General features: G+C 38.1%; 1 protein-coding gene across 1 annotated transcript in view; it reads left to right on the plus strand.

Annotated features, from left to right (window-relative positions):
- The window catches only part of AMMECR1 (AMMECR nuclear protein 1), an 81,133-nt gene that overhangs the window by 14,532 nt on the left and 41,436 nt on the right, over nt 1-25,165 (plus strand). Inside the window, exon 2 of the mRNA XM_075054131.1 lies at nt 21,914-22,024. Coding sequence (XP_074910232.1) covers nt 21,914-22,024 — 111 coding nt within the window. The remainder of the gene's footprint in view (nt 1-21,913; nt 22,025-25,165) is intronic.

Genomic DNA, 25,165 nt, shown 5'->3' on the forward strand with positions numbered 1-25,165 from the left:
TGAACACAGTATCTTTGCTGTTAATAAGAAGGGTTGCCGAAATAAAACCTAAGGAAATGACAACTCAAATGGCAAACAAAGCATTTGTTAAGCAGTAATTTTTTTGAACTAGTGATACTGAAGACTTTACTACTTGACTTCAGCCAACTAACAAAATGGCTTTTGATTTGCATAGCAATTCATGACAGCAAAGAAATGGAGCAGTTTAGGAGCACAGGTTTTATGAAAGGGAGTAATGGGGAGCTGAAATGACAGGCTCACCCTGATGTATCTGAGGTAGTCAGGGCATCCACATTTACTTTGAGATGTCAGAAGACTTCAAATTGATGGGTTTTGAAATTGTGGTATGTGAACAGCTTTTCAAGCAAAGCTGGGTTTTGGTGGGTTTGTTGTTTATTTGTGGGTTTGTTTTTTTTTAAAAAAAAAAACCAAACCCAAACCAGCAAAGTGAAAGAGCAGGTGATTATTGCTTCCACAGCTGACTATGTTTATTGTTTGTCAGTGTTTTTAAATGGTTGTTCTTCTGTTTCCACTCATCTCAGTTGAGGTTTCCCCCATCAACTGAAGGATGGTGACTGCTACCTGTGTGTTGGGCTTGGATGCAGTTGAGAGAGTGGCAACTTCTAAGGAGATAAAACTGGGATCGATGGTCAAAGGAAGAGTTTGGCCTCACACCATGAGGTAAACTGCTGAGGTGGAACGTGCCACCTCCTGTTCATGTGTATGGTCTGGCACAGAGCTGAGTGCTGTTGATGGGGTGGATGCTGTACCAGTGGCTGTACCTGAGCAAAGTATGTAAATCCATGCTTTGGTTTTTAGTAGAACTTGCTGATCAGTGTAGTCCCACCTGTCACAGGTTACCAAAAGAAGAATAGGTACCAACCTCCAACTCTCAGGTCTGGTGAATAAAAATTGGAGTCTGGAGTCTGGTCAGTGAGTGAGATGATAGTTGAATTCTTCTGCCTTGGAAGAGGTGAAAATAGGAGGCCTGGCACCTTGAAGCATTGCACTGAGAAATCCAAAAAGGAACGACTTGGACATCTCTGTTATTTTCAAGGAATTTATAGCCTTTTTCATAGTTCTTTAAAAGCCATCTACCATTATAAGTATGTTGATTTTAAAAATAAATAGGCAGTAGGAATCTTTAGTCTTCTGGAATAAAGATATATCTTCAGTGGTTTGGCCTTTAGAAACTTCATTGACTAACCAATGTACAGATTTAATAACAAAATAATACTGCCCTTCAGGTCAGTGATTTGGTCCACAGCTGGTTTATTTAAGTTAATTCCCAGAGTAATGACTGAATTATGGTTGTGTGGGATCTGCTCATGGATAGTGAGTTGTTGGGGGCTTTTTGGTAGTATACCAAATAACTATCTTTAACAAAACTACCAATTTTATGCTATATATTTTTGTGACAGAGTTGTAGCATACAGTATTTTCAGATAACTCGGTACTACTTTTGAAAGGCTATATATATTGCTGGTGCACAATGTAGTTGTAATTTCATGTTAGATAGTTTCAGATATGTTGCATAATTTTCAAAGTTAATTTGAAAATGTAGTTAGCTTTTTGCTTTCATAAAATGGTATCTAGTGAAGAAAAACAAAACAAAACATGAACACAGAGGTTTTAATGCATCAAAATTAAAATGCACCCTGGTTATTTTCCAGTGTTTCCAGGCTGATGAGATGGTTTTTGAAATTCAGTTTTGACATTTGAAGGGATCTTACTGAAGGTGTTCTGTACATAGTTATGAGAGACTGTTTGTATCTCATGGTGTTTGAGAGAATTTTTAATTTTAGAAAGAAATGTTTAAGCTTTGTTGTGGAAACACTGTAGTCTCTTTGCTTGAGGTTAATTCTAGATCTTCCAGAATTTTGTCTTCCTTTAGTATTGTTAGTGTTGAATAGCTGACCATCTTACGCGGTGTATTTGTATCCTGTGAGCCACTTGAATGACATTATAGAACTGGACTGCAGTTTCCCAATCTGACTTCACTCACATACCAAACCTATTGCAGGCATAATTAATGGTGTGACTATAGTTTGCTGGTTTGGGAAACTAATGTGAGTTAAATGCAACTTTTGGATGAGACTGCACCTCCATGGCAAACAAAACATCCTCACATATGTGCCCCACACCCTCACTTGTACTACTTGCATTCATCAGTGTATGCTTGCTGTGCTGTTTCTGCTTGATAAGTCAGCAGCAGATACTCTACTGTTTTTTGTTAGGTTATTTTTTTGCTGAGTTGTAAGACTTTTTTTGCTGAGTCTTTTAGCACGCTAAATGCCAGAGCTGGCTTAAGGGATTGGGTCTTCCCATACAGTCTGGGAAGAGATGGGACCCTTGCAACCAGCCATTATTAATCTTAGGCTGCCAAGAACTGCAGCTTAAGTTGCTTTAACCTGGATTTTTTTTCTGCTCTGAGGATGTAACTGTTCTCCTGGTTGAGACTATTAGCCTGCTATTGTCTCCAGCAGTGCTGAAGATATTAGCGGAGAGAAATACTTGAGTTTCAATTTGATTTTCTTTTCACCTCAGTGACTTTTTGGCACCATCAGCAGGTAGACTGGTGCCTGCAAGTACATCCAGAAGCTGTGGAAGAAAAAGCAATCACATAAGACAAACTTCCTTTCATGTATCTGCTGTTAGCAGTATTGCCAATTGTTTGCCCTACATCCAGTTCCCCAGTCGTCAGAATAAAGCTTACAGGCTGGAATATAAGGCTAAACAAGGTAATGTGTTTGTTTGGTTTTTTTTTTTCCCCCCTACTGAGTTCATCTCGGTGCACCATGGTGCTTTTAAGCACGTAGTTGCAAACATTGCAATGTACAGCAAACCTGTGCATCATGGTTTTAAGATGGTGAAGTTTGCCAGGAGCCTGCAGTATGTAGCAAAGGAATGTGCAGGCTGTCACAGAAAGTCTTGAGCACCTTTTGGGTGGCTGAAGATTACACTTAAAAGTTTTTTCCAAAATAAACCCGATTGATCCCTACCAGAAGACTATCTGGTGTTCAGCCCAGATGTTCAGTGGATCCAACAGCTCAGACCCCAAATTCAGAAGTATATGTAGACTCACACCAGCTGGGGGGAAGAGTTGTGGTCTTGGTAGGATTTCCTTTTACAGAAGCTGTGCATACTCTTTCCAATAGACTGTGGTTGTCTGTGTGCACAGCGATCTGATCTGCTATTACTTTGCAGGGATGGGAATCACATTTGCTTTTCTGTAGTGCCAGTCCCTTTAGGGTCTTTTGTGTGCACTGGAGTTACACTGGCAACCTGTTGCCCAGCAGTTCTTCAGTTTCAGGTTTGGAACTGTCCTGTAAATGTCTGGTCTAAGTGAACTACATCTAACTTGTCCCTTCAGCCTAATGCCTCCTCTGTACTTAGTTTAAATTGACCTAGTCCCTCTGACTATACTATAAGGATAGGTGTGAATGTCTCTCCAATTGCTTCACCAGTGAAGACTGGGTACAGAGTGTTCAGTGAGCTTCTCCGTATCCCTTTTTCCCTCTGTCATCCAGGTGTCCCTTTTTCACTTTGGTTGGCAAGAGATCCCACTGTTTTTTCTAGTTGGTTTCCTGCTTTTGATGTATTTAAGTAACTTGCAAGGTGCTACCCAAACTTTTTTAGTTCTTTGTTTACTGTTTACTTTTGACCTACCATGTGTTTTATAATCTCTTCTGTTCTCATTAGGCAAGCTTTCTGTTTTTAAAAGCTGACCTCTCTCCTATGCCTTTCTTAACTTCTCTATGCAGTCGTGCAGGGTGTAGGCTTTTGTTGCTGAGGTTGAGGTATTCTTTCGACTGCTTTTGTTTTCTAACTGTAGTGAAAGTTTTACCTGGTCTTTTAATACAGAATTTTGTCTGCTTTGGGTTTTTTTTTGTGGGGCATGGTGGTTTTGCTTTTAACAGACTCCAAGCTGTTGCACTTTTTTTGCTGTTTGGATTTCTTCTTTTAGGGTTGTTTGTGTTGCGGTTGGTTGTTTTTGGGGGTTTTTTTTGAGGGGGAATGGGTTGGGAGGCTTACTAATTACTTCCATTTTTTTTTTACACTGTTCCCTTACTTGAATTTCATTATCCATGTGCCAAATACTTTTATGGCCTGCTGTATTCAACTACAATGTTGAAATATAATTGCATTACAGGCGCAGTTACAGAGCAGCTTTCCTATCAGTATCCTTTAACTAGGTCTTGTGTACCACTCAAAGCCAAACCAAAGATGGCATCTTTTCATGTAGGTCCTAGCACTAATTTCCAAGGAAGCAGTCATTACTTGGGGGGCGGGTGGGGGGGAGAGAATTCTCTACATGTCATTCTGATGAGGCACAGGGTCTACTTTATATCAGGAGATTTCAGTTGCTCACTGTTACTATCTTTCCTAAACTTGCAACTTTATAATCTCCCTTAACTGGTAGTGCAGTTGATGATACATCTTTATTACTTGATTATGCGACTTCTGCATAACTGTAACTTCATTGGGTCTCTCTTCTCCTGTAATATTTTATGCCATTAAATGTTTATATGTCCTCACATACAGTGCCGTTCCCCACCTGCCTATTGTTTGTCATTCCTGTTGGAATTGCAGCGTTACACTGTATTGATTTGTCCTCCTTCCACCAAGTCCTGGAGATGCTTTTTACTTTGAGGGTGTCAGGTGAAGCCAAGCATTTGGGTTTCCCATGTGTTACTTCTGAAATTTCTAGCAGTAGTGTAGAAGTGTTTGTAAGTTCCAAAACTCATTAGCATACCAGTCTTGCTGACTTTGGCATGACTAATGTGCATGCCTAACAAGTTCTTCCTGTTCCCATCATGCCTAAATCCTTTCCCTCTGTATCATTGACTTCCTGTCTCAGCCTCCCTCTCAGGCCTTGCATGTGGAACTGGCAGCATTTCAGAAAATAACACCATGAAAATCCTGAATGTAAGTCTTCTGCTCAGTGACCTGAGCTTACTCTCCAGAGCATCCACCCTGTGTTTCCATACACTGCCGTTACTATCGTGGATCCTGTGGACTACTGTTTTCTTTGCTGAATCACCAAGTAGCCAATGCAGATGCCTTGTGAGGTTGCTCCCTTTGCATCTGATGGGCAGTGTGCCAACTGATTGTCAGATGCCACAGATACAGCTAGCTGTGTGTCTAGTAAAGTTGTCTGATACCCCCGCCTGCTTCTTCCTAGTCTTTAAGTCTGCCTGCTACAAGGAGGATCCCTAGTTCAACAGGACCCAGTAATATCAACTGGAGGATGGATTGTTTCTAAGAGATTAGCTCTGACCCGACTTACAACCACATGACTGCTTGAGATGGCAAAAGACATGATGAAGCATGGAACAGAAAACAAGTAGGCAACATGGGAGTGCCTTTTTCAGGGGCATTGCTAGTTATCAATTATAAAACTGCAGTGAGGTTCATACGAGGCAGTGTTTTGTGGTTATTTTCATTTTTTTAAACTTTTTGGGTTTGTTCCCTTGTAATGAAAGCATAACCCTAAATTTGACAGTCTTCAAATATAAAAAGCACAATTTTTTTAAGCAAAATTACTGTATTGTAGACAGCATCTCTGTATCTGAGTGAACTTGTGTTTGATAAGAGACAGTGAAAGAACTGATGTCCCAAATGAGGATCAACTTAGCCCTGTATGTTGTCTCCTAGGGATAGCCGACGGCAGATACCGCTGGAACAATGTAAGAACAGGGGAAGCCTGTAAAGATGCTGCTGTGTCATCCAGTAATTTCCTATACTAGAGCCGGTGTCTTTGTGTTTATTGGTTGCCTAATTGTATGGCTAGTGACAGCATGTAGTAACCAGTATGCTTGCTCAGAAAATGGTGCTTTGTCTGTTGTCTTGATGTCTGAGAATAACCAAGGCATGTCTGCTGTGTACTAAAAATTGGGGCCTCAATTAGATACACTGGCTCTATGTATTACTGCATCATTCTGTTACTAACTGCGGTTCATCCAGCTTCCAAAGGGACCAGCGACTGGTCATCTGGCCTATCACTAACACACTTCTCTGTTGCCTAAATGTTAAGTGTTTTTCTTGTTCAAGGTCAGCATGGTTATATTTACATTACGAGCAGTTTTGTTCTGTCTTGTGCTTTGCCTAATCTGCTAAAGCAGCAATGTGCCTGAAAGCTCCTCTGCTTTTTCCAGCAATATAGGCTGGTGTAATATAAGTAATTATCTTTCTTTAAAAATCTTACTGCTGTTCCTTTTTGTCTAAGCTGTACTGCATGCATTTCTTCTTGGGGGGTACAGATGTAAGCAGTTATCATCGCTGTGCTTTTTCACTGTCCCTTTTGCCTCTTCCTCTGTTTTTGAGCTGACATCCCTGCACGTGCTCCAGCACAGTGAAAGGGAGCAGAGAAACAAGCTTGGTCTAAGTTAAGCTGGCAAAAAGGAGAGAGAGATATTTTTAACCATATCAGTTCCCCAATCACACACATGTTTGTTCCAGAACAAGAAAGGAGGCTATCTATCTGGGAATGGGAATGTTGGGTGAGGCTGTTTTTATTTCAGCAACAGCTCCGAACTTTACTATTACTCAACCATCTATGCAGTCATTTATGATTTAAGGGGTGGAAAGACGTTGAGAGATCATCTAGTTCATCTGAAGGCATGATAATCTCTGTATTTTATATCTATGCTGACTGACAGATGTCTGTCTTAAGAACATCCAGTCTCCATAGCAGACATTGCTTTCAAACCAGTGAGAACTCCCTGATGTTGAGTCATCTTTGTCAGTCTTAAAAGCACTGTCTTTAGTATGTCTGTTCTGTTGCAAAAATAAAAATTCCATTTGGCTCTAATTCCAGCACTGTATTTAGTCTGCCTTTGAACTGTTGTCTCATTGGTTAAATTACATGGCTAAGTTCTATACAAATAGTGCAATCTAGAGTGCATTGATTTAAGAGTAATTCTTGTGATCCAAAAGATTAATTCATTCCAGCTGTAGAGTTAGTGAAGTCTGAATTAGAGGGCAAATTCAAATTCTGCTGAGGCTTGTTTTTTAGCTCATCTTGCAACGTTATCATGAGCTTCTTAAAACCAGTACCAAAATAATTGAATGTTTATTAAATTTTCAAAGTTATACACTTTAAAAATGTTCAAGTACATTCTAATGTATCTTGTTACTGTATAGTTCCTAGTGTTTCAAGTCTCTTGCAAACTACTGTTATGCAGTGGACCTTTAGAATATGTAGTTTAACATGAAGAAGGATCAATGATTTTTTAAAGGAATATTTCTGAATGTTTGGCTGAATTGCAGTATCTCCTGTCAGCTGACACCTTGGCATATAAGTTCTGTAACATATTACTGCTATAAAAAAATCCTGCGTAGTTCCAGTTTTTTCTTAGGTTTCTTTAAATATTTCTCGTTCCTTTGAACTAAGTTTCACTTAAGCAGAAAACTCCTGTGTGATAATTTCTCACAGGCTTGGCAAATTCTCAGTTATTGGCATAAATTTTTTGTTCAGCTGTTTATGTTGTGCCCCTAGGTGCTTATGTCTCAGCAGGCATCATGCATTTGGCAACTAACAAAAAGCATTTTAAAGGTCCAAATGGATGCCTTTATGACTATGTCTAGTGTCTTGTATGTATAAAGTGTGTAAATTTAATTAACAAAGTTATTTTCCAGAACAAATTGCATACACTTCTGCCTGCTTCTACTCATTCATCTAGTATTTTGAAAGAACAAGGTGTCTCAGAGTTAGCTGAAATTCATTAAAAGATAAGTTATGATTCATCTGTAGCAGGAGAATCCCAGTTATAGCTCTAATAAAATTTTGTGTGACCTTTTAGTAACTACAACTCCTGGTTTTCACTGATGTCTTGACTAACTGCTTCAGGTAATATTTCAGCAGTACAAAAAAACCAATTTATGAAAACCCAGCATCCCTGGTGCTAATGATCACTGGCAGTTTGTGTAAAACTGTCAAGTAATCAGAAGGAAAAATTCAGTATCTTTGTTGGCAATGAGAACAGGCTTTCTTTTAAGGTACTATGTGTAGACTCTAAAGGGTAGGAGCTGTGTGTTAAGCTGCTGTCTGAAATCTGTGCAAAACAATATTCGCTGGCTCTTGGTTTGTGGTTAATATGCAGCAACTACTTGTGAGGGTGGAATTGCTTGCTCTCTTAAAAGAATGGAAATAGTGCTGTAACGCTAAACTTCCAGACTTTAGTGCCTAGAGGATGCTTTTTCTCTATCAACTTTCAAAACTAATTTTATGCCTGAATCATCCTCTTAGTGACAGAAGGGGAAACGTTATACCAGCACCTCAAAACTAATGTTTGCTGCATTCTTGCTAGTGACTTCTAAGGAAAGAAAGCATCTAGGAGTGGGAGCTATTCTTATCTGATCTCTTTAGCATTGTCTTCACTAGTCTTTTATGGGGAAAAAGTTCTGGGGACCTTATGCAGCTTTCTAAAACATTTTGGATGTTGTGTTCTTAAAACATTTGGGTTTGGATCTATTTTACTTCATGGAATTTTGGGAAAGTGTTCTGCTGAATCCTTTCAAAGCATTCATTGCAAAAAAAGACTATGTGAAGGAAAATGCTTTCACTGGAAATATTTTGTCTCAATTCCAGTTTGTAAGTAGAATGATCATAAACTATACGTGACATCTTTGGTACTGAAATTGTTTCAACTTTGACTTGCAAAGCTTCCAGTTATGTGTGTTTAGGGTGACTGTGCTGCATCCTTTAAAATGTTTTTCTTTGACATTAGTATCTCTAATACAGGACTACTGGCTCCTCCTCAAAAGGAGGCTGCATAGTGTTGCTCGGGAGGATAAGTAGTGCCAGTCCTTTTAAGTGCTTGTTAATTTGAACACTTGTTAATTTGTTAACATGTTTGTTAATCTGACTACCCTTGAACATGGTTTTGAGCTTGTTTTTAGATATGGGAGCAGTATGTGGTTTTAAGTTGCTCATTTTCTTTGAAAATTGGGTGGGGAGGTGACTTTGGCTGGGACCAGTTCAAAACACTTAAAATGTAGCCAAAGTTATTTGATGCAAACTATTTATTGGATCAAATGCAGTACTTTCCTGGTTTTTCTGTCTACAGCTATGAAAGGGAACATAAAATCATTTAATGTCTTCTGGGGTATAAGAAAGGTAGGAATAGCCAGGAAGAAAATACCAGCTTTGCTTTAATAGTTTTTTGTGAATAGTTTTTGTTAACAAACCCAATAGTTTCAGTGTATAATCTGAAGTTAGTTTGAGTTGATTAAAAGTAGTATAATGTGTGACTAATAATAAAGGTATTGTGAAACAAAGTTATATTCCTTAGAAATATTTAAATATGCCCCATAGAAAGTCATAATCAGGTGACTGCAGACTCTGAAGTAATAACATTAATAATTTGTAATGACACTGAATTGATTTATTAACTTCATAAAGTCTTAATTTTTCTGCTCTGGTTCATAATTGTGCAATTGGGGAAAAACAATTTGCTTAAGTAGGTCAGAGCATAAATGCAAACAGTTTTATCATGTAAATATACATATTGTTGTATAATTTTATTAAATGTTACAAATTATGGTGCTTAATAACCTAGAATACACGTTGACACTTGTTCTTGGTTGCTTTTGACATGAGAGCAAAAGTTTATCTGGAGGTACAGTCCTTACTCTGGATGCTTTTAATAAGCATGTGTACTGTCTTGAAAGATTAAGCATTATTTTGATAAGAGGAGCTAAGTCTTCATATTTGTGTTCTGAAATTAAAAATCTCCTTTCTCATAACTTTTTACTAAGTTTTTGGGAACTTGCTGAATGCTCCAGAGGTTTTAGTCAAAATGAGAATTTATGAAAGAAAATAGCAACCCATTTAGGGAGAAAGGCCTCAAAACTCACTGACTTGTAATGGGTATGTGGAATGCAGTAACTTGAGTATTACTTTATTTCTTCTCCCACCTTTTCAAAAGCTGTCACAAAGGGAGATTGATTAAATATGAAAAAGATGGAGGGAGGACAGCAGTTGAAAAGGAGATGGAAGAGGATGGGGAGGTGAAAGAAAGGATAAAAATACATGAAATACAGAAATGAGCACAACGAGCAGAAGAATTAATTTTGAAGCATAATGAGTTCAGAGTCTGATGGAGGCAGGAGTACACACTGAAGCTGTCAGTTCCCAGATAAAAAATTGTTTTTTACATTTGTATATACCAATGGTGTTTGGCATTGAGGATACATGAGTGCCCTACTACTTCCCACAAGGAGCTGTGTGGAGCTGGGCTCCTGTGGCTTCTCCATCCCTGCCATTCTGATGCTGGGCTGCCGAGAAGGCTGGAATCCCATGGGTTGGAAGGCTCCCTGGCTTGGCAAGAGATGGGACCTGGCGAGTCCAAATGCATACCTGCTTTTCATCACTTTTATCTTGAGCAGTATCAACAGTGCCCGTTACTGCTGTGTTTCTGTAGCGTTCATTGAATAAATTGTGATTTTTGGTCATTTATTCCCATTCTGTAATGCTTTGTCACATCTCAAATTGTGTGAGGCTGGTAATGCTGATCAGAGGGGTGTTATGTGGTTATGGCTTTGTTATATGACAGTGTACAGCTTAGCAATTCCTGATCTAGTGCTTAATAAGAACCAGAATCAACTAGGCTAAGTGCAGAGCCATCCTATCTGCTTTGACACGTATAGTGCTGTACTGCTCAGATAAGTATGCTCGCCTGGAAGTAGCTGAGGGATGTCTGTCTTCAAGCTGCATCGCTCCTAGACCTGTGCTGAGAGACCTATAGGCACCTTTAATGGAAAGAATACATATAAACAATCAAGCCCTTTAAAAAAGGCAAAGCTGATTATTTATTGTCTTTAGTGATTTTTGGTGTTGAAATAGAGATATTTGGTTGGCTGGTTTTGAGGAGCATGTATGTATGTTTACCTTGGTGGCCAGGGCTTGGATAGGATTAGCAGAAGTTTACAAGATAGAAGGCTAAACCGACTAGTCAGAGGTAAATGTGGAAGAGCAGGGGATCATGGTGTGCATGATCACAGAAAATACTGTGATAATACCCTGTTGAGGAGCCTTGGCATCACAATTGCAGTGTTTTAAAGAGGATGTAAACCCTTGTCCCATTCTGGTAGTTCCTTTTTATTTCGTAAGCTTTTATTATTTAAGACTAGCAGACTCATTCTACTCGGCATTCAGAGGAAGATGAAAAAACTCTTCTCTTTCCCCACTGTTCCTTCACTTCCACAGTCTTCTGGAGGAGCTATGAATTTTCCTTTTTACTTCTTGCTTTTTTTCTTCCTCATGGCTACTCTCAAATCTTGTCCTGTCCTCCCTCTTTTGTGTGGGTGATGGCTTTGTGCCACTGTTCTTCATCATTGCAAAGAGTATTTTAAATTAGAAATGACTAATGGTTTCCCTGTTGCATGCATGATTCTGACAAGAAATAGTAAACATTAAGGCTGTGCTAACACTGCTGTTGCTAAGATCAGCAGCCAAGGTGCTGGAGTAACCTTGTGATATTGCATTGGCTAATGCTTGGGTCATACTTGGAAAGCTATCTCCACAGCTGTATGGGCTAGAAATATTTTTAAGGTTTGATTTTTTAAATTTTTTTTTCCTTAATTAAAAAAACCCCTTAATTAAAAAACATAGCCATGCCTGTACCCTTTCTGGCCTAACTGCATAGGATCTGTGTTGGATCCTCACCTAAACTTGATCTTAATGTCTTGGAAATATAAATGGCTTTAGTAGCTAAAGTACAGCCCCAGGGACTGATGTTCTGAAGATACTCAATTCTAGATAACTTAAATTAACTTAATGATTTAGCAGCTATCCAGATGTATAAACCTGATATCTGCCCATTGAGATATAAAACAGCTTGATGATCTTGGGAGTTTGTGGTAGACAAGAACTGCAGTTGGAACATTGTTGAAGCATTGTAATTTGAAGTGGAATGAGCTGATTAACCGGTATGTCCTCTTGGTTAGTGTATGCATACTCAGCTGTGTGTCTGTGCAGACAGCATGACAAATCAGTCCCTCATACAAACTCAATTTATACACAGTCATTATGGGAATTTGGGTAAGAAACACTCCATTTTAGAGGAAAATTCAAGTGTCTCACCCTAAAAGAAGATACATAGACTTAAAGATGCATCAGTAACCCTGAGCAGTGAGGCGAGTAATTAGATGACCTGTAAGGAAGGTGCCATCCTGAGGAATTTCCAGGTGCCCTGTGACCTGTGGTGCTGCAGACTAAGTGCTCTGACATTGCCTGAGGAGAATCCCTGTGGAGGATGTTATGATTTTGAAGGTTGTTTTTTGAAAGAGCAGTTATGCTGCAAGTCCTCATGTTCAGTTTCAAACACACTTGTGGGCTGGCATCATTAAAAACTGTCTTGAGTACAGAGGTGGGTAAAACCGGTTTTGTCCTGAGCTGTGATTCTCTGCTCGTGTAGAATGTAACTCTTACTGTCAATTTTGATAAACTGTAAATATTCAGATCTTTTTTTAGCAATGCTAAATAAGCCTACATAACCAACTTGTGTGATTTCTGAGTAGTTCTGGATTTTGTTAAATGTAAATATTTATTTTAGCAAAGTGAACAGCTAACTTGGGAACATATGTCATAGAAACTTAATTTCTTTCATAAGTTGATGTATTGTCTTGTGATAGTTGGAGGGAGAAGGTGTGAAAGAACAACTTTGTAAATACAGAGTAGTGTCTGACTGAGCGTCCAATCTGGGTGTGCCTAAAAGTCCTCATCCCCTTATAAATTGTTAATTTTACTTTCTCTTTTCTGGAATGCTGCCTATATTGCCTCAGCTCATCTAATACAGTGTACAAGAACACCAGCACTGGTCCTGCAGCTGAATGAACAGCCACATCATTTAGATGTATTTGTGAATTTATGTCCATTTTAAAAATGAATTTGAATATATTGAATGCAACCTTAAGGTGTTGTAGGTTCACTTTAGAAAATGACCTACCAGTGAGCAGTCCTCTTATTTTTAACCCTGATTATGCTGTTGTTTAAACTAGATTTTCTTAAAATAGTAGCTGCTTTCTGACCTTCCTTAAGATTAGCTGCTTAGATAAGCAGAACTTGCTAGCAAATTCACACCTAGCAGCTCAGGTTTTGATTGTGAGGCTGATCTCTCTAGGACATGTAATGATTTCAGGAAACCCACCAAATATATTGTCTGTTATATGGGTAAAGAATGAAATTAATAAAATGCTTGTTTCTGAAATACAGTAGCTGGAAGAGTTGCTCATTTGATCACTTAGTACTGAGAATGACTGAAAGAATATGCTGTGCCCTCAGAAGTATTTAATAACTTTTTCAGTAATTATATTTTAAATTTAAAAACTGCAGATCTTGCTTCCAGCTTCTGAAGCCAGTAGATTGTGGTGATTGTCTTCGGATCATCATTTATTGGCAGTAATGAACCTTCCACATTGACTGAATGTGTTGAAGGAGTAATGCAATATAAACTGTTTTTAAGAATCTCAGCTTATTTCCCACAAAGAAGAATGTTATCACAGAATAAATTTCCTCCTGTTCAGGGAAATCTATGGGGTTTTGAGATGTGCTCCAGTCTTTATGAATTTTGCTAGATGGAAGTCATTATCCTAGTCAGTTGAGGTGTTTGCATATATGTGTGTACTTGGACATAGGGTAATGGATTTCAGACACTTTACTCAGTAGCTAATTCTTTTTCTGATTGTGTAAAAGTAGTCAAGCAAGTAGTGCTTTTTCAACTCACATCAAAAATATGTGTTAAGTGGCACTGTAGTGGAAAAACTAGCTGCTGCTTTTTTTTTTTTTTTTTTTCATCTAGCTGCAAAAGGCTCTTTATATTGGCTTTCAGAATAGGAAAAATATCATCCATGGGCTTCTCTAAATTTTCACTTCAGAACTCCCTTTGAACTTTAGATAAGTTGCTGAAGAAACTGCCTTCTATTCTTGATTCAGAAAATGCTTACACACTCAAGTAAATGTTGAATAGCACCTTGAACCTTGCCAAAGCTACTCAGTCTTACATTCTTTGAAGCAATAAATTGTTTTCTGATCTTTAGAATATGGTTAATGTTACATCTCTCTCTCTCCGCACTTCTGTAACACTGCTACATAGAAGGAAACATACAGAAGTGTAAGATGAATGTGTTTTTTCTCAGATGTTTTTTTTCAATCCTGGAGGTTTGTAATTGTCTCTTCCACAATTTCACAGATAGTTTCATTTGTGAATTGTCCCTTTGTTCTTTTACATTGCATCATAAAAAATCAGAATAGGAGTCTGCAGTAAACATCAGGAGGCCATTTGGTCTTTTCTCTCGTTAAAGGGCAGAATCAAATATATTTAGAGTATTCCTGACAGTGGCCTGTTTTTTGGAGGCCTTTGAGGATACACTGATGATGGCAGCTGTACGTCCTCCCAGGCAGTCAATCCCAGCATTCATGTTTCTTACCATTAGGATTTTTTAAATTGAACGTTTTACAGTTTAGGTTTCTTAGACGAACATCTGGCAACAGAAGATGCTAAGTCTCTGAGTTAAGTAGCTGGCCAACAATTTCCTTGTCTTTCTTCTCATAAATGATAGTTGTTTTTCCTTTATACTCATTAATATTCAGATGTCATGTTGCAGATTGATTGTCTTCATTGTGCCTGTTTTTCTTTCTTTTCAGTAACCTGATTTATTTCCAGTTTCTCCAAGAGGATCTATTACTGTGATTGTTGGTCTTTTTTGCACTTGTGCCTGTTTCGTTTCAGGAAACTTCCTTTCCTGTGAGGAGCTACTGCCTTTTTCTTCCTTTTCTTGCTTCTCTTGTCTTCCAGAGAATCTTATGTATTCCCTACATTTATCAAATTCTGTCTTTATAAATTTGGGGTGGGGGTTTGCCATTCTTGCTTATTCCCCTTTGGAAGTTCATGAACTCTTGTCTTGACTTTCTTGTGTCTTAGCAGATTTTTTCCAGAATATATCTTGTAAGCTAAAATGTTCTCGCACCTTGTTGTGTGCTTGTATGACTGTTGCAGAAAGGTACTCACCAGACTCTTTTTGTTGTTGTTGTCCAGCTCCATAATATCATCCATAAAGTTTCCCATTTCATCTCGAACTAGATAACCTTCAACATATCTGCCCCCCTCCTGTGCTTTGGAGTGTATGTACAGATGCCCTTGATAAAGCTATCAGTGTACATGTTCCCACCTCCTTCATTACTAAGCTGTATTCTCTTATATTAAGTAATGCAAATTAGCTCACTGAATTGTGACATCTGGCAGTGCCACAGCCTGGAGTATCACAAAGTTTAGAGTGCATCAGTTAGCAGGGAGACTGCTTTCTGTGATTGTGAATAAGGCTGGCATTGCTTGTGCGAGGGATCACAGCGTACTGTTCTAATGATAAACTTTAATTTCTCTTTCTCCAGATGCTTCTAGTTTGAAACACTGTTACACAAGGGTTTAGCATTATTTGAAGGTGTAGCATGATCCCAAATAAGATAGAGTAAGCTTTATGTTAAAAAATATAAATGTTAAAATTTCTAGAATTTAGGAACAATAGCTTTTTCACTTGTGTAAAACAAAAAGGACAACACTGCCATTGCAACTTTGCTTGTTTAGAGTACTTTCTGGGTGTGTTGTAGCTTGGAAATCCTCAGAGCTGAAGTGGAAGCACTCTGGTATTACAAAGGGATGAGCGTGATGACTTTTCAAAGTGTCTGATCCTACAGCCCTGGGTGTCAAGTAACATTAGGGCTGTAGAGACTTTCTTCACTTCTCTGGTTATAAAAGATGGTAGGTTAAATAACTATAATTAAAATGTCTGTCTAAATATCATTTTACTTCTCAGTTCATCAATTTTAATCCTTTTCAATTCAGAGTCCTACAAGTTTTTTTATTACTTGGAAGCCTTCAAGTGAAACCAAAAAAGTTCTCACTCATCTTTTATAAAAGTAGAGAAATATTCTTGGTCTGTTACCCATTCTTTCCCCTATTCTTCCCAATTCCATCCCCTCTCTTTTCCTCGCTATCCATAATAAGGAAACTTCGTGCTGCTTCTGAAGGTATCAGAAAAAGACCAATGTATTCACACTTTTTGCCTTTTCCCCCACACCCCAACTTAAAGAATCCCTTCACTTTTTTATTGAATGAACTGGTAAATAAAAGGCAGCTTGTATCCAGTGCTGCTTTATGTTAAAAGAAGATATTTTTAACAATGCTTTCTACATGATGTCAGTGTATGTTACTGACATGCTGACTCTTCCTGTGATAGCTGACTGATTACTAAAATAGCTTGCACACTTTTGCTTTCAGTCTAAATATTTTCAGTAACATATAACAAGCAGGTCAGTAATTGGTTTAGGGGATTTTGATTGTAAAACATTAGTAAGGAATATGCTTAGGGCACTGGTAAGCATGGTGTATAAGAGATTATTTTGAGACATTCAATGTTTATATAGGTTTATACCTTGTGTTTATATAGGTTTATACCTTGTGACCTTCATGTGAGTGCTCCAGTTATCCACAAGTTGTAACAGATTAATGCTCAAGTAAAGTACAGGCCTGTCCTAGTTTCTTCATTAATGAAAAAAGTGTAATAGTAGCTGAAGTGACACATGGGGCAGAACTCTGATCGGGTGACCCATGCTCCTCTGCTTCAGCCACACATTTTCTGGCTAGCCTTTAAGGTCAGTGTTTAGGGTGTTGGATACATGCATATATTTCAGTAGTCTATCAGGGAGACAGACTATGTATGCATGCCCCTTTTGATGACAGCAATTGTATATAAGGAAGCAATATTAGTTTAAGCCCTTACTGTGTTGCAAGTGTCTCTTTAATTCAGTTTTGCAGCTGAAAATAGGGAAAACTGATACATGTGATCAGCTGGTTTTCATGGAGTAGTGCTTGACAACCTCTATGGCAAATAACTGAAACAGTTGTCTGCTATTTAGATCAGAGCTGGGCAAGACTTTTCAGTAAATAGTAAATTAGGCAATGGCTGGATGGAAACTTTTTAATCTTCAAGTTGCTTGTGAATTTGCTGTGGCACCTGTGAACAGTTTTAGATGGAAATATTTTTTTCAGTGTCTGGCTCACAAACAAACAAAAAAAAAATCACAAAATACAGACCCTTATGGAAGAAGAATGATTAAGATATTTAGAGATGCTTCTAAGGGTCTGGATATGGTCCCTTCTGCTTCTGTGCAGCTTGAAACATGTTCCACCAACTTTCAGCTACTGATTATTCAGGGTGCTCAGCATCACTCCTGTTGTTAATACTGTCAGCAGCATATGTCAGAGGTTCCTGGCACCAGGATGAGAAGCTGGATAACCCATCAGACAAGTGAATTTCCAAGTCTCTTGGTTCAAGAGGGCTCACTCCCAAGCTCGAAGCTGTTTTGCTTTTTAATAAGATGCTTCACCCTAAATTGAGTAAGAGAACTACTTGAAGCTGATTGTTAGAGCCCTCCCAGGGAACTGCAGCATCTGGTTTGGTGAGTGTTTTTTTTTTAAAAAAAACACCACCACCATCCCTCCCCCCCCCCCCCCCCCCCCGGCCCCCAGCTTTCATACTAGATCAAGAGGGAGCCAGAGTTAGAAAGGTGAGCACGCTCCACCTCCATATGCTCTCCTACTTTTGTGGGATATGTGGGTTCAAACTTCTTTAGGCAAAAAGAGGACTCAGGTCTCTAGCATGTGATGCATATCCTTGTTGTACGTCATTGGATAAAATGAAGTCCTCACATCACATCTGCCACCTCTTCTGGTTTTTACTAGAGGTTTTCTCTTCTGTTTTCTTTCAAGTGCCTGGAGGTGCAAATTTTCATTTTAGGTCTGACTGTGTTGCGTAATAAACTCCTCCTTTTTATTCTAAGAAAAACAGATAACAGATGAAAATCAGGATTTTTTTTTTTTTTTTTCAAGTTGGAAATGTACGTACTTACTTAGCTGTTCTTGACATCGATATCTGTGGAGTTTGGCACTTAGCCTTAGATCTCAGATTTGCAGTTATGTTAGATGGCAAGTTTATTTGTGGGTTATTGGCTTTAAAACACAAGAGCAGCATTGCAGGCTTGGAGAAAATAGGCAAGCAGCTGAAACCAAGGATGCCAATAAAAAGCAAAAGAACATCACTAGAAAGAAACAAATTCATTTCTCTGCATAGCTTGTCCAGGTTCTATAAGCTGGTTTTCTATTGTCTTTCTTTAGTGTAAGACTAGAAATGCTCTGTAAAGTTTTGAATGGCAGACTTGGACTTTATATTAGGCTGTGAGAATTAATCCTAAAATGTAGCAGTCAGTGTTTCTAGTTCAGAGATGGAAGCATTAATGCAAGTGTGAGACCCTACTCTAATTCTGTGTACAGTGCTGGACACTGATGTTCAAGAAGGCAAATTTAAACTGGAAAAAGGTATAGAGAAAAGCTGTTATGGTCAGAATGGAAAGAGGCTTTTTGAGAGGAAACTGAATGAACACAACCCATTTAGCTCAGCAAAGTGAAGTCTGAAGAGGCATATGAATTCTTTCTATAAATACTTTGGGGAATAATAACCGGGAAGGGAAAAGAACTATTTAAACTAAAGGACAATGTTGGCACAAGAATAGCTAGGTACAAGCTGACTGGGAAAACATTTTGGCAGGAAATTGGGACATTTCCAGAAGTTCTGAACTTCAGTGAGGTTTTGAGGCAACCTTCTAATTTTGCATTTTGGGGGTTTTGTCCCCATTATTTCTAGTTTTTAAGATGGAGAATGTGGATCATTTATGAACAGAATTATATAATATAATTATTCCTTATGATAGTAGGAGCCCTGAAGGTCCCTTTCAGCCTTATTTCTTGAATCTTTCAGAGTTAGAATCCTCTTGGGTCACTGACTGCTCTGAACCTTTGGTCCATATTACACTTTGAAGACATCTGTGATGGTAATTAAGAAAAGTAATTCTGTTCAGTAGGCTTATATCTTCTATGTAGACATGCTGATACCTTTAGTGGCTCCTGGGAAACAAGGAGGCAAGTGTGGGGGATACAGAAGTTGAAAGGCTGGAAAAATATCTTGAGTCAGATTTTGTGATGTATAGCATGTATGGCTACCAGTGGTGTTCTTTTACCCAATGGATAGAGGTTTAAATTTAGTCCAAATGGTATGCTTATATTACTACCACCACTGGTACAAAAATATATGTATATAACCTTTACTTTTTCTGTTGGTACTCATTGACAAGGACCTTCAAAGTATATGCAAATGTTTTAGTAATCTATTTGACATTCAGTGATGGTCTCTGGATGTTTTCTTCTGTTGTCCTTTTAAAGTAGCAGTAACGATGCATCCTAGAAGGAATTCCCTTTTGACAAGAAAGTAAATGCGTATATGTTTCCCTGAATTATAGCCCGCCACTAAGTGTATTACAGCTAATAAATCTCATAATCCAAAGATAAAGGTCAAGAGAATAATCCTGAAGTCCAATTTGAATCTTATTCAGGCTTGTTTCTGTGCAAGGGGAGAGAGTGTCTTTGGTGCCATTGCAATCTAATAATTTTGTTAATACCATTTAGGGGAACTGGAATACCTTTCTTGAAAATTCTAGTAAAATGCCACTTGTTGATCTGAATGGAGAATAGTGTAATAACCTGCATTCAAATAAATGTTAGGTAATAGTCCCTTCTGGCTTTATGCTCGTCAGTTTTATCAAACAACTTTTTTTTTTTTTAAAAAAAAAAGGGAAATCCAAAAGAAAGATATGACTTCAGCTTCCTCTTCTATTCAGCATCATTGAAAGAAGGGAACTCATCCAGTTTAATCAAATAAGGAGGAAGTTGCTCTACCAGCAGGCGATAACAACGGATTTTGGAAAGTTGAGAGGACTGGATGCTACTGCATTGGTGCTATAGAGACTGAGAGGCATATCCTTTTCTGCCATCACTTGATGAATATCTTGTGCCATACCTGACAAAGCAAATGGAATGGAAGGAGAAAAGGAATATGAGCTGTTCCTTGAAAGTCCAAAACCTCACACATACCTATGTATATACCCCCAGTACAGTTGCCTCCATCTCTGTTACACTGCGCAGTGATTCATGCAGTTGTGCAGTGGCTGATCTGCTCATCCAATAAAGCTCTTAGCCTTAGTATATTTTAAGAATCTCAGCATAACTAGAAAGGGAGGTTCTGTTTCACAAAATAGAGAAACTTGCAGATTATATTTTTACTGATCCTTCAGGTGAGGAGTCAGACAAGACATAGTTACCAAAGGTTGTCTTGCAGTGCAGAGTTGTTAATCTTAACAGTGCACTGTTGTAAATCTATTCATTCTTTGCAGCTGTTAGTAGTAACAGATGATGATTCTTATTTTTTGATACAGCCAACTTGACTTTTTGTGAATTTTTGACTGTATCTATGCTTCTGGATCTGCTCCCTTCCTTAAAGGCATATGTGGTAATTATTTGCTTTGTAATCTCTTGCTTCTTAGCTGCTAGAGTAAGGTAGGTTACTTCATCCTAGACTTCTTGATCATCATAGCAATGGCTATGGACTATATAGTAAGGACACTGTGTAAGAAACAGCTGTAAAGAAAAACAAGATGAATTCAGCATGATGGTTTGTACATGTGTATAATGCTGAAGAGCAGTGCCTGATCAAATAGCTTTGGAGAGAAATCAGTTGTGCATCCTTAAGCGTGTGTGTGGTGGTGGCAGGTGCTCTAAATGTCAGAGATGCACCTTGCTTCTGTCAGCATTAGTGCAGTGTGGCTGTAATCATCATATGAAGAATGATACATATTTATGCCTGAATGGCCTATGACTTTCCACAAAAATTAAGACCAGATTTACTTCAGGATTTAAGGGCGGGGGGGTGGGGGTGGGAAGGGGTTGCTTGTTCTGCAGAAATGTGAACCTATTTGTGACCAAGAATACTCTATGTCAAGTTGTTTAACTGATTTTTTTTTTTTTGAGCTTTGGTGGGTTGTTTTTTGTTTGTTTCTTTGTTTTTAAGCCTAACAGTAAGGGAAAATGTACTCTTGTTTGTGTAATCCACTTTGATTTGTCTCCTTTCTGGAAAAAGAGTAAATTTTATATTCTTTTCTTCTCTATATGTCCCTGTTCATCTCAGGATTAGAAATCTTTGTTAGAGTTGAGGACTGGGTATCCAGGAGCCGTGTGCGCTCCCCTGAGAAATTCAAGTTTGTGTAGTTTTCTGTTGCTTTCATATTGATGTGATGCTCTAGAACTGCAAGGAGAACTTTGGTCCCAAAAAGTTGTATGGTTTGTCTCTTTTTTGTTAACTTAGTGTATATATTGGTACAAAGTTGTTTGATAGTAGAAGTATTCCTTTGTAACTGTCACACTCATATAATTGAGATATGTTCAGCTTACTAGAGATTTTGCTCCACTCCTCGTCATATTTGAGATTCTTAAATACTAACTTGGGATTCATGGAGAAAATATCCTTTCCTCAGGCAGTTCTTTAAGTTTGGAGAGTGTCCCTAAATTTTGTTTTCCCAGAATTTCAGGTAGCTTCTTGCCAGAAGTGTTAAGGACCAAAGTATTTGTGTTTAGGTGGCGGGGTGGCTAGTGTGACAGGGGTATTTTTCCCTTCTGTAAAGAATTCCTTATGTACAGATATCTAAGGCGAGGCTTTTCCCATTCACAGAAGGCTAATGGGTAACAGTGAGGGACACTGAGCATATCCTATCTGTTACCAAGCAGTTTCATTCCGTCCATTAACTATTCCAGTAATCTTATTTTCTATTATATCACATGAGCAATGTTTCTAGAACAGGCAAAAGAATTGCAAAGAACATTTCTAAATACTATGGCCTGCTCAGATACAGTTATTTTAGAGATTTGGTCCCCCATTGCCCGAAATGGAAGGGCACTGCTGCTGAAATTTCACACCGACTGTCAATATTGCTTCTGTGATCATGTCTTTTTTTTCTTCCCTAAAACAGCCCACTGTTTGTAACGTGGAAGATTGGTCGAGATAAACGATTGCGTGGATGCATAGGTACTTTTTCTGCCATGAACCTGCATTCAGGACTCAGGGAGTACACACTTACTAGGTAAGATTTTGTTTTCTGTAGCCTTGACTTAAGTATTTAAATAGTCTACTGAGGAGATGATGGGTGTGCTTTGGTTCGTTTTGGGTTTTTTGGCTGTGTCACTGTACTGATCAATGAAAACTTGTGTCTCCTTTTGATGCTAAGTGTATTGCCTGGTTATTTGACTACTTGTGTCATGAGGCTATGGTTTCAGTTAAAAACCATAACTTGAGCCTTTTTTCTTTTTATTGGTCTGGAAAACTACTCTCCAGTAGCTTATTGTAACTGACCATTGTAGTATTTTTTCCAGTGTTCAGACTAATTTTAACCTTAATAGTTAATGTCAGGGCAGAAGACCAGAAAGTCAGATTTGGGGATTATCCTATTCACACTTCTAAAACAGCAGGTATTCTCACCTCTTCTCCATCAGGTGCTTCCAATCAGCTGCAGTTAATTTAATGCTACAAATTTCCATTACATGTTACTCTTCAGATACATCCCAGCCCCTGAGTGGGAAGCTTCTGGATGAGGGAGGTAAGTGATGATAATCCTTCACTCCCTGGCAGCATAATCCTTCATTTTTTGATCTACACCTAAATTCATTCACCTTAATATTGTTCCATTTCCTTTGCATAGAGTGAAAACTAATAAGTTTATCACTAGAGCTAGTAGCAAGCTTTCTACTTGTTTTTTCTAAGAGTTTTCTTAAGTTTATTTTCTAAAGAATCAATGGAATTTTGTTCCACTTGGTTACAATAGACTGTTTATAGTGCTTTAAAATAGAAACTACCTTCTGGCATGTGTAGACCTCTAAAATTGTCATCACTTAAAATAACTGGTGCCTCCAGATTACTTTAGATTTGAGGCTTTCCTCTACTACAGGATCTTCCTCTTTGCTGTTAAAATGCCTTTTCAATCCCAGTATTAAGTAATATTAAAATGAGACATGTTCTTTCTAACGTGACTCCCTAGTTTGTTGCAAGCTGAAGTTCATTTCATGCTTCTCTGCTCAGCTTGAAGAAATCAACTGCTCATCTCCAGGAGTCCTTACAAACTTCTGAAAGACCTAGTTACCTTTATTGTGTTGGGTTTATTTATTATGTGGTCTGGAATGTTTCTGGTTGTGTCCTTTAAAACCTCAGCAATCAAAATGTTCAATGAGAAGAAGCTTATAATAAAATTCAAAGCAATTTCTCTGTTGAAGGTTAAAAGCCTTAAAGTCTTAACCGTTACTGAGCCAGACTGGAGGAAAAACAGCTTTCCCCCCTGCACTGGAGAGCCTTTCATTTAAGTGTACGCTTTACAGTGCCTGATTGAGAACAATGAAGCTTGTACAGAAAATTGCCCCCTAAGACTAGGAAGAAGGTGATAGGCAAAAAAGTAGTCTTTGTTGCTCATAGATATTTTTTTTTCCATTCTCACAAGGCAGATAGGGCTGTACTCTTGCCTACCTTTAAAAATGCTTATAAGATTCCTGTCACTGCATTCTAACTCTAAAAGCTGAAGTAAAAAGTATATGAAAAGTAATGCAGATTAAAGGGAACTGAAATATTTTCAGTGCAGTATTTAAATGATGGCCACATGCTGTGGAAGCTTTTACTAGGATATTCAGAGGATAGATAATTCAGTAATTTTCAAGATGAGAGAAATGAAACTATATACCAACCTATTTTTCAAAAGTCTTTGTGACATCATCAGTTGTTTTAAAATAAAACATTATATTTAGTGGCATATTGGGTTTTGTTACCTTTTATGGGGAACTTTTTTCATGTCTATGGGCACCAAAAATGTTTCCTGTTGTTTTTTAAAAAACCCCCAAACTTCAGATATGACCATTGAAATGTAAAGTGCATATCTGAATGTACAAAAAAGTTGTTCCCTTCTATCAATCATTATTTAAAAAGAGAAAGGTTTACCTGTGATCAGTTTTCCTCATGGTGTTAGTCTTTTCAACTACAGAGCTTCCAGAGGAGAGCATTTGAGGAATAACAGAAGCACCTCTGAAATGCACCTATGAACTTTCAGAGTTTGGAGCTCCATGGGCTTCCCTAGGAGGGATCAGAAACTAGGATATTATAGCTTGATCCAGCAGTATGTGGGCAATAGGCTCCTGCAAAAGATATGACAATTCCTGAAAGAGGAGGGAAAAAAAAAAAAAAGAAAAACTTCTTCAGGGAAGGCAAAAATTAGTCAGCAAAGTAGGTGGAATGAGAATGGACTCTCCACTTCAGAAAGTGGAACTTGACCAAAATTTTCAGTTGAGGATACAGGCAGATAGTCTGACTTTATTTTGCTTTGATGCTGGGAGGCACTTCTCTTCAGTTATTCTGAAGATACAGCATGGCTAAACAGAACCAGGTTGTTTGTCTAGTTCATTCTTATCTTTTTCAGCACCTTCTGTGGAATTGTGGCCCAGCTTTCAGTGAGTAAAAAGGTACAGAAGAACAGCTGTTCTTAAATGCCCAGGTGCTTAGCGATCAGAATATCCTCAATTTCCTTCAAGCATAATTTTATTACAAATATGCTGAGTAGTGCTTAGGATCAAGATAAATCAAATTTTCCTTAATTCTAGTAGTGATCTCTAGTTGTATATTGTATACAATGTGTAGCATGTACATATCTATCTGCATACAATAGGGCAGTTTCTTCGAAATGGCATAATGATAGTTCATCTAGGAATCTGAAGTGAACAATTTCTTTCTTGGGACACCTGCACTCTCCCACTTAAAAAACACCTTTTGGAGGTCTGTCTGTAAACAAAAATGGTGATGTTGTATGGCCAAGGGAGTTTCTCTTCCCCGTTTTGAGCTCTGTAGGTTGTTACGCTGGTATTGCCAGTACGTTCTAAACAGGAAATTTATGTAGAATGATTCACCACTAATTGGATGCATCTGCCTAAGTTGTGAGGAGGGATGAGAATACCCGTAGTAAAAATGCTAGTACTGTATTCCTAATAAAATCTACATGTTAGAATTCAATTTCCTCTGCAGTTATATCTGTGAAACACAGGGGAAAGGAAGTGTATTATTAAAAACTTCTGCAGAACTTTATGAAAAGATAGATTCAGATTTAGTGATTTTTATGTAATTTTACTAGGAGGTTAGTTGGATAAAAATCTAACCTTGTCCAAAATGTTTTACAGTATTGAATATTGTATATTAG

This window comes from Buteo buteo, chromosome 22 (assembly GCF_964188355.1).
Source record: "Buteo buteo chromosome 22, bButBut1.hap1.1, whole genome shotgun sequence".
Lineage (NCBI taxonomy): Eukaryota > Metazoa > Chordata > Aves > Accipitriformes > Accipitridae > Buteo > Buteo buteo.